Raw genomic sequence first — 12,020 nt, forward strand, 5'->3', positions numbered from 1 at the left:
CTCTGAGATGCTTTGAGCCGGTCACCTGTGCCCTCGTCACCTGCCTGCTAAGCTCGCTTGTGCTTCGAGCAGTTTCATGCAGCCAGCTACTGGTGTTCCTGCCCAAGCTCTGAGCAGACCTCGCTGTCTCGGGTCCCTGAGCGTGAGCGGCTGGAACATGCTCACTTCCTTCACGCGTGCTTGGACTATGTAGTTGAGGCTCAGAAGTCCTGCCTGGCCTGTGCAAGCTGTGCAAGGATGCTTACCTAAGTATTTGCTTCGATACTACCCTTTCTGTCCTCAGCTGCATCTTCAGGAACATTCTCCTGTTTTCTCAGGTTCTGATCAGAAGACACAGGTGGAGGGAGAAGAAGCCAGGCAGCTGCTCTGGGTGGGCAGGGGCATGGAGTCAGGAGAGTGAGCCATCTGGAGAATACTTCTGGAGCTCCAAGGCTCCTCTCCCCTGCAGACACGACTGGAGACAGCTATTCTCCATAGCAGGGCTGTGGTCTTGGCAGTCGCCTGGATAGCAATGTGATGGGCCCTCCCCAGCTAGCCTCTAGCACCACTGTTCTAGGTCCCCGTCAGGAGTGGGAACAGTATTTAGAGTAGTGCTTGGGGCCAGTGGCCCTGAGCAGGTGCTTCAGGTCACCGAGGGTGGCTATGTGGCTATCTGAAAGAACTTCATCCACTTCTGTTGCTGTTGCTCCCAAAGGCTGATTATCTTTCTCTTCTTCGTATTCTTGGTAGGTATCTCACTAGTTCCCAAAGTAACTTCTTTTTCCCCCAACCCTGGTACTAGGAATTGAACCCATAAATGCTGGGCCAAGCAGTGACCTAAACCCTTGGCCTCCAGAGCACTGTGGCCTATGGCAGACCCGCCCTCCCCACCACCACAGCCTATCTGAGTGGCAGCCACTGGGGGCTCCCCTGCACAGACTCCAGACTCCCGATTAGCAAGGTAAATCAGATAGGCTCTCCTTTACTCCTCCACTAAGCGTCCTACCCTCACTGAGGGACAGTTCTGGCTGCCTGCAGCCCACCACAATCCAGATTCCCTAAGAGTACAAAAGTAGGTGTCCAGGGCACTCGGCACCCCATTAGCACAGGGTGCCACTGTTGGGAGATGCCACAGTTCTGTCAGGAACACGCTTGCTCACTGACAGGGCTATGAATAAGTTAGTTTTGTTGACAGTGCGTCCTCAGATCACGCTGTCACGCAGTGCCTTCCCAGTCACCCTGGGGTTCCACAGCACCATTGGTCACTTTCTTCACTTTCTTCACACTCTCCATCACTCCCGATGTTGTCACTCTGAAAAAGAGGAGAGCCAAACCGTTGGGGGTTAGCCAGAACCTGACAGTAAAGGCTTCTAGATCAAGGTGGAAGCCTGGCGCCTCCCTCCAGCTGTGTGGTGCTGGCCAGGTCACCTGACTTTTCCAAGTGGAAGTGTAACGATGAATTCTGACCTTCCAGAACCACCACGAGGAAAAAGATCCCCTACGTCTGTCTCTCTTTCACCACAGGGACCAGAGTTGAGGTCGTATTCACACAGTCATCATGGTTATGGGACAGTCAGGAAAGAAAGCTGATAGTGGGGTAGACACCTATAGCAGCTACAGTCAGTCATTCCCAAGGACAGGACAGAACCACAGATGTGGCGTCCGAAACTCTGACGCCTATGGACAGTTAGCGCTTCTCCCTTATGGTCTGGCATTTCCCAGTCAGTCCAAGAAGCCCTTAGCTTCTCCTCCATGCTCCTGCTGCCTGGCTCAGCTGTTTTCGCAACTGCGCCCTCGCTCTCCTCCTGACCCTCACCTTTATCTCATCTTTCAACTCAGGCTTCCGAGCTCCGTGTGCCTGAGAGCTGAGCATCATCAGACAGCTGCTAGTGCGCACCTGCACAGCTGGGCCTGTGCTGCTGCTCTCAAGCCCTCTAATGGCTGTGGCCGCCCTCTGAGCAGCAACAGAGCCTATCCTGTACTTCACCAGCACTCTACAGTAATCCTGCAGCCCTGAGAATGCAGGACAGGAGAGAAGGCAAGGTGACGGCATCAGCCTAGGGGCAGCTGAGACACAAGGTCACTCACCCTCTGAGGACAGAGAGGGTGGCCTAGGCAGCTCGCCAGTGCTGCTGCTGGGCCTGGTGGATGGTGCTGCCTTTGGAGCCTGGGGGAGAGCAGGAGGCTAGCCTGGCAGTGAGTGAGGAGTGCAGCTGTAGGGAGGAGAGACTATGGGCTGGAGGTGGGCTGCAGGAGTCGGGCCCAGCGTGCAGGCAGGCCATGAAGAGTACTAGGGAGGAAGAAATGTGGGAGGCCAGGAAACGTCAGAAACAGGAGGAGAGGACTTCCTGTGGCCTGAACCAGGAGCTGCCTAGTGACCACGGAGCTGAGAACTGATGGCTGGTGCCTGAAGAATGGAATTGCCCGGTTCCTGAGCACCAGGTGAACTGGCCAGACCTGGACACCTGGCCCCTCCCTGGTAAGGGGTGTAGATGTGGAGTAGACCAGCACCCTAAAGCTTCTGGGCAGGACACAGGCTCCCACGGGGGTGCAGCTCCATCAGGCTTCTAGCACCACCCCATGTGTTCTGTTTCCATGCAAACACCCAACATCTGCCCAGCAGCCTACACCGCAGTTGCCAACCTGCTCTTATGGGCCCCTGTGCAGGACAGAGGGAACTCCAGAAAGCTCAGGTTAAGCGATGGCCACAGGGACAGAGAGGGGCTGCAGCTGCTCTGTGGAGCCAGCGACAGGCTTTGGCGCCTCCCAGGTCACAGGTGGGGGCCACGGCTCCTAAGCAGGTCTGACATCCTACGGGGCTGAGGACAGGAAGGTGCTAGGGATCCATGCTGCCTCCATATTTGTCTGCCTTCCCTGAGAGAGCCCCATATCTCCCCAAACCTAAAGTACAGAATGAACACAGCTCTTCCATTGCGGCAAGCTGCAAGCAGGCAGCTTAGGCTGGCTCTTCGCCTGGCCTGTGCCTTCCAGAGCGCAGAATATGCTCTCTCTACTCACAAGGCTGGAGTCTACACACCGTCCCTGTCCCTACCTCCCAAGAGTCAAACATGCTCAGACCTGCTGTCACCACTTCCAGACTGATACCAAAAGAAAACTTTTAAAACATGGCTATGAAGGTCAGGCATGCTGGCTTCCTCCTGTAATCTCAGCACTCGGGAGGCAAGAGGTAGGTGGATCTCTGTGAGTTTGAGGACAGTTGGGTTTACATAGAGAGTTCCAGGCCATCCAGGGCTACACAGTGAAACCCTGTGTCAAAAAAATAAAATAAACCATTGCCATAAGAAACACACATCCTCTTTCCAAAGCACAGTGACCTAGAATAGGAACATGGGGACATGGTGCCCACAGGGTCACTTCACAGCTCAGCTCAGCAGAGGACACTGTGAGCGAGTCCTGCAGCCAAGCACCTGGCACCTTGCAGGGGAGGGCAGGAAGGCCACCAGCTGACTTGTGTTTGTGCTCCACCTACTGTGTGGCCAGGGCACTGGGGCACAGGGGATGAGACTTGGTCAGGGCCCACCCCACGGTCCACCTTGCACTCAGTGCTCTTGTGGAGCAGCCAGCACCAAGAGCTGCCCTAGGAGGCCTGATGTGCCCGACAACCCAGCCTGGGCAGTATCTCAGCCTTTGCGCTGTGGAGAGGAAGCGGGCAATGGGGCAGGGCAGCCTCGGCCTGAGCTGACAACATGCACGCACACACGCATGCACGCACACACACACACACACCCTCAGCTCATCAGAGTCAGAGCTGGCACACAGGCTATGATTCACCTAGAAAACGGAGCCTTTCCTGAACCTAAACCCTAATCCTGTGACTCAGATCCAGGTTAAAGGTGCTGTCTGTTGTCAACCTATGGTAACTCAGAAGATGCCGTTTTCAAACACTAGTAGCAATACTTATAGCCTGATAGCTTGTTCTAAACTTGCCTAGAACATTTCCAAACTCTTGCCACTGGGTCACTGGGAGCTGCTCCAGGGACACTTAACAGGATGGGAAGTTCTAATTCTTGACAAGACTGAGCAATGTCTGGCAGACACTGCCTTCAAACTAGCCACGCATGCCAGGGGCTCCAGCGTCCACCGCCCCCAAGCTGGAGGATGCTGAGCAGGGGCCACTGCATATCATGCCTTTCAGTTCAGCAAAAGGGAAGGAGAGACGGAGGGGAGGAGAGAGGGACGGAGGGGAGGAGAGAGGGACGGAGGGGAGGAGGGAGGGACAGAAGGGCATCTTACACAGACTCCATCTCCAGGTCATCTTCCTCCTGAGAGAGCTGCAGGTAGGGGTTATCTGAAGCTGGGCGAAATTTATACCCCGTCAGGACAAAGAACACCAGCGTGGCTGTTTCATCCAGCAGCTGTAAATTTAAAATCGCCCCCAAATAAAAGGATTAGCAACACTGCTCTTCAGAAGGCAATAGAACTCAACAAGCTGACGCCTCCCTCAGTCTTTTCCAACAGCACCACAGCCAACTGCTCAGGTGTGCAGAGCTCCATGCTGAGAGCATGGCCAGAGCGGACACTGAGGTGTCTCCAGGGGAACCCACTTTTTTTTTTTAAATGATGAGAGGGTCTTGCTGTGAAAACCGAGGCTGGCCTTGAACTCACCAGCTTCTGCGTCAGCTTCCCAAATGCTGGGTTAGTGTGGAGCATCACGCTGGTTAATTTTATACCTCTGTCTTACTTGTTCTTCCTTTTTCATTAGTGTGTGAGAGTATGTGTGCTTGAGAGTGTGTCTGTTTGTGTGTGTGTCTGTGTGGTGTGTCTGTGTGTGTGTGGTGTGTATGTGTGTGTGTGTATATGTGTGTGTGTCTGTGTGTGTGTGTGGTGTGTATGTGTGTGGTGTGTATGTGTGTGTGTGTCTGTGTGTGTGTGTGGTGTGTATGTGTGTGTGTGTGTGTTCACACTGTGGAGTTGATTCTCTCCTTCCACCATGCAGGCCTCGGGATCCGGCTCTGGTCATCAGTCCTGGGAGTGGGTGCCTTTGCCAGATAAGCAATCTCCCCAGCCCAAGAACAAGGGGTACAGGGCGGGTGTTCTAGTAAATTAATCCTTTGTGGGGTTTGGGTTTTGTTTTGTTGTTTTGTTTTTTTAAAGACTTTTACTTTATTTTTTATTTATGTGTATGTCTTTGTGTGTGCTTGTACACCTGCATGCCAGTGACTTCACAGGCCAGAAGAGGGTGCTGGCTCTCTTGGAGCTAGATTTACGTGGCACTGTGAGTCGCTTGGTGACCCTGACCAGCTCAAGCATCTTACAAAGAAGGTTTATAATGGTAATAAAAATAGTTGGGCGTGGTGGCACACACCTTTAATCCCAGCACTCGGGAGGCAGAGGCAGAGGCAGGTGGATCGCTGTGAGTTCGAGGCCAGCCTGGTCTATAAAGTGAGTGCAGGACAGCCAAGGTTACACAGAGTAACCCTGTCGTAAAAAAAAAAAAAAAAAAGAAGAAGAAGAAATGTAACAAGCTGGGCGTGGTGGTGCATGTCTTTAATCCCACTTGGGAGGCAGAGGCAGGTGGATGGCTATGAGTTCAAAGCCAGCCTGGTCTACAAGGCAAGTCCAGGACAAACAAGGCTAACATAGAGAGACCCTGTCTCAAAAAAACAAAACAAAACAAGAACAACAAAAATGTCCAAGAAACCCAAAAGACAAAACAAAAAAAACCAAAAAAACAAAACAAAAAAAAACCCCAACAACCAAAAAACCAAAAAACAAAACAAAACAAAACAAAAAACCCAAGAATAAAAACAAATCCCCAAACCAAAGGACTGGACTCAAAACCGCGGCAGCTCTGCATGAAAGCAAGGGTAGATAAACTGTAATTGCACGGGGCGCTCTCACTCTCTCTCTCTTTAAAGACGTAGAATTAATCAGTCATACAATCACATCCAGACTTAGCGTAGCCCAGCAGCTCTCCTGGGCACACAGAGCACCGCATCCGCAGAGCAGAGGAGACAGAAGGACCTGGCGGTCATTCCCAGGCAAGTCAGACACACTCTTAAGCTACACCCCAAAAGGCAGAGTCTCCACCCTGTCCCCCAGGAGCAGCAAACCTGGTAGAGCCACTTCCACTGGAACGGAACCGCAAACTTGAGGAGAAAGGCAATGATCCTGGTGAAGTAGATGTAGCACACGATCTGCAGGAAAAGGCAGTCAGGGGCCAGAGCACCACACGCTCTGCTAGTTAACGCAAAGCAGAAAACAGTCACCCAAAGGCACAGATGTGGTCTACAGCCCTGGACGCCAAGCCAAGAGGGAAGGCCGGTGCTCTGTTGTGCCAGCCTCATGATGGCTAAGACTGAGCAGGCCCAGGCTGGAGGCCTGCTCCTTGAGCGTGGCTGTCCTAACCCTCTCTCACCACCCAAACGCAGGACTGGTTTCAGTCCCCGAGGGCACTCTTTTACACCAGGCTTGGGAGCAGTTCTGAGCAGCTACAGCAAAATAGTCACATGGGGAGCACGCAGTGAGCACTGGGGCCCATACTCCAAGACATATGGAAGCACACACTCTAACCCTTGAGCCCCTTCCTCTGGCCTCCCTGTGGCAGGCATCAGTGAGCTGGCCCTGAGACCACTCAGAACACTAGACCAGGCTTACAGCCAGGCCAGGCAGGTCTCCCTTGCCTTGTTAAAGAAGCACGCCTCTGTATCGTCACAGGCATCGGGAACTGCTCTTTGTGACACCTGTTCTGATGATGACACAGAACTCAGGTAAACAAACAGACAACCTGAGAATGAGGAGCGAGCAAGCACAGGACACCATCTGGACAGATGTCTGCCCCCTGCTTTTCTGCTGCCGCTTTGCTTGGGCAGAGAGGTCAGGCTTCCTTGTGGGAGCCAAGGAGACACGAAGGTTATGCTGTGTACGCTCACACCACAGGGCTTAGTGTCCATCACTGGCCTGTGGGATGCCGCGGTGCACGCCTTCAATCCCAGCACTAAGGAGGCAGAGGCAATGGACTGAGGTTAGCCAGGGCTGTACAATTAGACCCCCCCTCAAGCAACACCCCCCCAAAAAACACCAAAAGCCAAAAACCAAAACCAAACCCCCAAATCCCAAAACGATACCAGCCTCAATTTTCTGTTTTTCCTTTTGTTTTTGCTTTTTGAGGCAGGGTTTCTCTGTGTAGCCCTGACTGTCCTGGACTTGCTTTGTACATCAAGCTGGACTCGAACTCACAACAACCCACCTGCCTCTGCCTTCTGAGTGCTGGGATTAAAGGTGTGCACCACTTAGCGGGCATATCACTACAACAAAACTAGTTTCCAGCCTGGCAACTGGATAGAGTGGTAAATATTCAGTTTCAGGGGCAGGGGGCTGCAAAGGAGCACGAAGGCGTACCCACATTCCTAAGGCAAGACGGGGAATGACTGGGTCGGTCCTGACCTGGGCCTACAAGTGCCCTTGGGCATCAACACTGCTGGCCACTACCCAATGCCCTGAGTCATGCCCACGGCTCCCGAGGCTGTTTCCACGTCAGGAACCTGTGCTACTTTTCTAAGTATTTAAAGCCACTTCTAACAGGCTTCAAAGCAACCCAGATTTTTCATTTCCACTTTAAGAGCGATGATGTGAGGTTGTGAGGCGGCTGACAGGACAAGGTGTGGTGGCTGCTTCTGTCACCAGGTCCGCTCACTGGTCTTATTTACAGTTTTAGGGTTTTCTTTTGTTGTTGTTGTTGTTTTACTCACCAAGACGTAGTAATGTCTGAAAAGCTTCAGCTTTGCTAAGTTAATGGCAGCTACAAAGAACAGAATAAAAAGTGCATTAATTTCTTTTTTTTCCTCCCCATCTACTCCCATCCATCCGTTTGGAGACAAGGTCCTGCTATGTGGGCCAGGCTGCTCTCAGGCAAAACCTCCACCTCAGGCCTAAGCAGCTTGAAGGCTGCCTGAACTTCCTCAGTTTTTAACATTTTATCCCATCTACGAATCCTCTCAGTGCAGAGGTGGTCATCTGATGCGCACATTCACACGCCCAGAAGTGGGGCGGGTTGAGTGCCTGGCCAGTGGCATGGCGCGATCAAGCTCTTGGCTGTTTGTGGCCACCCTCACTTGGAGATGAGCAGCTGTGAGCAGAAACTGATGAGGTCTTGGTACAGACCCGGGCCAGGGCTGACCGCTCCAGCCCTGCACTGCAGCTGGGAGGGACAGCTGCCCCTCAACTAGCATCAGCACCAGACTGGCCTAAAGGACCACCTGAGGGCCTCCCACGGGGGCAAAGTCAGTCAACTCCCAGGTGCATTCAGCAGCTCCCGCCTCAGCGACCCTTACTCGCTTCAGAGTCAGTCCTCTGAAAGCAGGTTCCCCTTCAAGAACACTCACGGTCAGCCAGACCAGGCCGTCCAGCTTCCGGACACCGCCTAAGGCTATGGAATATTGATGACTGCACAGGGTAGCCTGGCTGCCTCCCCGACTCACAACCCTTTCATTCATCACAGCCTTCCTGCAGGAGGCAAATTAATTTTGCTTAATAGCACTCAATTACTGATTCAGTTTAAGAATGGGACTGTGGGTGGCAGACATTCAAATGTCCTCTTCCTCTCCCCTCTGGCTCATGACTAGTGGGGGCAATCAAGCTTAGGGTGCCACAGAAATTCTAGGAATCCTACGTGTGCAAGGTGCTTATCAACTAGAGCTCTGCCAGAAGAGCTTCTGAGAGGCTTTGTGAGCGTGTGTGTGTCTATGTGTGTGTGTGTGTGTGTGTGTGTGTGTGTGTGTATACAGGACCAAGTACATACACCCAGCAAGCAAGGGAGGGAGGACAACTGGCAAGTCGCCCAACACTCTCATCTCTCTACATCTCTGAAAATAATTTTGTTTGTTTTTTAAATTTTAATTTATTATAATTTATTCAGATTACATCCGGAATGTTATCCCCTCGCTCGTATTTCCCGTTCCAACCCTGTTTTTCAAACATTAAACTCCCTGGCTCTCACCCTTTGTTCATCCAGTTAATACTACGTGATCAAGCTCTGACTTGCACAAGGCACTGGGTGTGAGCAGTGCTCTGGGCAGCTGCAGCCTCCTCCCTGCTGTCGGGGGACACCCCACCTAGAGGTTGGGAGGGGTGTTACTGAGGACATTTGAGAAATCCTGGGTGAATGAGTGTCTTAGGCCTTGGGTCTTACCCAGGCGGACAGCCCTGCATTTCCTGTTTCCGTGACAGGGCCTGTTCCCACCACTCTGCTGCAGCTGAAGGTTACTACAGCCTGCCTGTCACCCAGAGCAACACGAAGCCCCTCCTTTCCTGAACAGCTGCAGTGCTCTCAAGTCCTCTTCTGGACTCTGCTCATTGAAGGAGTCCTGAAAATGGAAACGGTTTGCACCAGAACTGACTGCCTGGCAGAGGACTGACCTGCTTTCTTTCTCAAAGCTCCAGGTGCCAGGACAGGAAGAGCTAGCTGAGGGAGGATGGGTCAAGGCAGTGGAGAGGAGTGAGCCGGGCAGGGAGGGAACCAAAGGGGAGGTCACTCTGTAGGACAGCCTCATGGACAGGCGAGACCATGCTGGGCATTGGGAAGGCTGGACACAGGGCTAGACAGAGAGCAGAGCAAGGCGAGCGTACAAGACTGAGCTTATCCTTACTGCTCCCAGGGCCCCAGGGAGCTTTAAAAAGAAGATCGATAGTACGGGTCCAGCTGAGTGGATGCCGACAGCTGTGCAGTGAGCTGGGAGGTCAGGGCAGCAAGCAGCACTTCAGCCGGGCACTAGGGCTGGTTGACAAGGGACTATGAAGGGAATGAGGGGGCAGAAGGGGACTGTGAGGAGGGGCTGAGGCCCTGAAGGTCTTAGTGGGATAGTTGTGAGGAGTAAGAGCAGAAAGTGACATGTGGGCATCTCCCTGGCACCACATGCCATGATGTCATAGCTCCAGGCCACACAGACACTTCTGAAGGGCGTCACTCTATAATTGAGGCAGTGTGGCTCACACCCTCACACCAGAAGGGTCCATGCTACCCAGCACTCCTAGTGGTGACAAATGGCTCTTGGAGGAAAGTGAAGAGCTCTGGGCCATTTCCTAAACTAGTCATGATGACAACACAGCTAATCTCATGACGATAGTCGGTGGCACTGCTGGCAGGGGCCCTTGGCTGGGGTTTCCTGCTCTGTTAATCAGGTCTTTGTAACCATCCTTGACACACTCTGCCCTGCAAGCCTGTAAGTGGAGGTGGAACAGGAAAGCAGAGCACAGGGCAGCTGTGTGTCCAGCGCTCAAAGCTCATCTGCTGCCTGTTGTTACTCATGTGACACTAGACAAGTCACCTAAGCGCCCCCCCCCTCCCGGTCTGAACTTCAATTTTGTTCATCTGCTAAGGCAGGAACAGTACTATCTAGCCTGAGGGTTACTGGGATAATCAGCAGGGCAAGACAGGCAGCAAATGGCTTGCACTCAGCACCTGGATGCTCTCAAAATAGTTACCGGAACCCGTGTAATGTCAACATTACATGGGGCTAGCCTGCATCAAAGGGGGCCACCATGACTGGTAGAAACCCAGACTCCAGTAATACTGGAACAAAATGTGAACATGGCACTACCAGCATGCCCAGGCTGTCCTGGAAACAGTGCTGCCTGCCATATGGAACTGATGAGTCAGAGTACAGAACAGAGGAGGACCAGCCACAACGTGAAACCTCCCAGCACCATGAGAAGAGCAGAGGCAGTGGGTCACAGCCTGGAACCCCTTTTGTCTCTTCCAAAGATTTCCCAGGAGTTTTGGAAGCTGCCAGCCACTGACTGCTCCCTGGACCACAGGGAGCTGGGCTCTCGTGGGAGTGAAAGCTTGCAGAGGCCTGGCTGGCTATTTCTGACTGTGCCATGATGGAGCAGCAAATATGGACAAAGAATGAGCAGGCAAGAAGGACAGCGAGCCGGGAGCCCTCAGCAGCACCACTGTAACCCCACATGCCTGCCCTGGCCCATGCGTCCTTCTCCTGGCACTGCTCCTCATCTGGAGACGACCTCACAGAGGCGGAGGATCCTGTTCAGTGAGCACCAGAGTGGGCCAGAGCTTCATTATTTGAAATACTGCCTGTGCTTGGATTAACGGTGTGCTCCACCACCACCACCTGGCACAAACTGAAGGATTTTTTAAAGTTTTATTTATTTATTATGTATACAGGGCTCTGCCTGCATAAATGACAGAAGAGGGCATCAGCTCTCATTATAGATGGGTATGAGCCACCATGTGTGTGCTAGGAATTGAACTCAGGACCTCTGGAAGAGCAGTCAGTGCTCTTAACCCCTGAGCCATCTCTCCAGCCCCAAACTGAAGAATTCTTAAGGCCCAGGCCCAGCTATGGAGGTAGAAGCTCCCGCTGGGAGGGACCAGCAGCATGGCTGCAGCTCAGGGGTTCCCCCAGAAAGAGCACACAGAGGAGATGGGCCGCAAGTGGAGCCAGAAGCTTGGCAAGGACTTCTTCCTGCCAATGCTCATCAGGTCAAGAAGCAATAGAGTTGCCACGGGAAGTGCTACTGCCCTTCCCCAGACTGCCACCCTCCCTCAAGTCACAGTGAGACGTGGAAAATGGAACCGAAAATGGAACCCAAATATATTACAGGCATGTATGAAGTTGTCAACAAAGTATTTCCAAAAGGGGGCTGGAAAGGTGGGTCTGCTGTTAGCGTATGCTGCTTGTACAGGAAACGTAAGTTTGGTTCCCAGCACCCACATCAGCTGGCTCGCAACACCTGCAACTCCAATTCCAGGGGATCTGAGCCCATCTTCCCGTCTCCTGGGCTCTATATGCATGTGCACCCCCCACCCCAGACACACAGGAATATATAGAATTAAATCTTTTTTCAAACCTTAAAAAAAAAAAAAAACCAGGAAGGCCAGAGACAGATCACAGCTGCCCCCAGCTGACTTCCTTTGATAGTTTAGAAACTTCTCAGAAGCAGTAAGAACCACCTCGATTGTCACCATCTGTCAAGTGATACAGGCACTGAGGGTGTCCCCAGCATGCCTGCCTAATCTCACAGGTTTTTTCCTGCTTTGTCTCACAGGTTTCTTTGTGTAG

The 12,020-nt window shown here is 52.6% G+C and overlaps 1 protein-coding gene across 1 annotated transcript in view; it reads right to left on the bottom strand.

The window, feature by feature from the left end:
• Nucleotides 1–746: 746 nt before the first annotated feature.
• Nucleotides 747–12,020, bottom strand: part of Gpr107 (G protein-coupled receptor 107) — a 63,209-nt gene continuing 51,935 nt past the window's right edge. Inside the window, exons 15-18 of the mRNA XM_051166170.1 lie at nt 7,692–7,741; nt 6,054–6,137; nt 4,234–4,355; nt 747–1,291 (exon numbers count right to left, since the gene is read on the bottom strand). Of these exons, the coding sequence (XP_051022127.1) occupies nt 1,195–1,291; nt 4,234–4,355; nt 6,054–6,137; nt 7,692–7,741 (353 nt within the window). The 3' untranslated portion in view covers nt 747–1,194. The remainder of the gene's footprint in view (nt 1,292–4,233; nt 4,356–6,053; nt 6,138–7,691; nt 7,742–12,020) is intronic.

Source organism: Acomys russatus, chromosome 24, assembly GCF_903995435.1.
Source record: "Acomys russatus chromosome 24, mAcoRus1.1, whole genome shotgun sequence".
In the NCBI taxonomy this organism is placed as follows: Eukaryota; Metazoa; Chordata; class Mammalia; order Rodentia; family Muridae; genus Acomys; species Acomys russatus.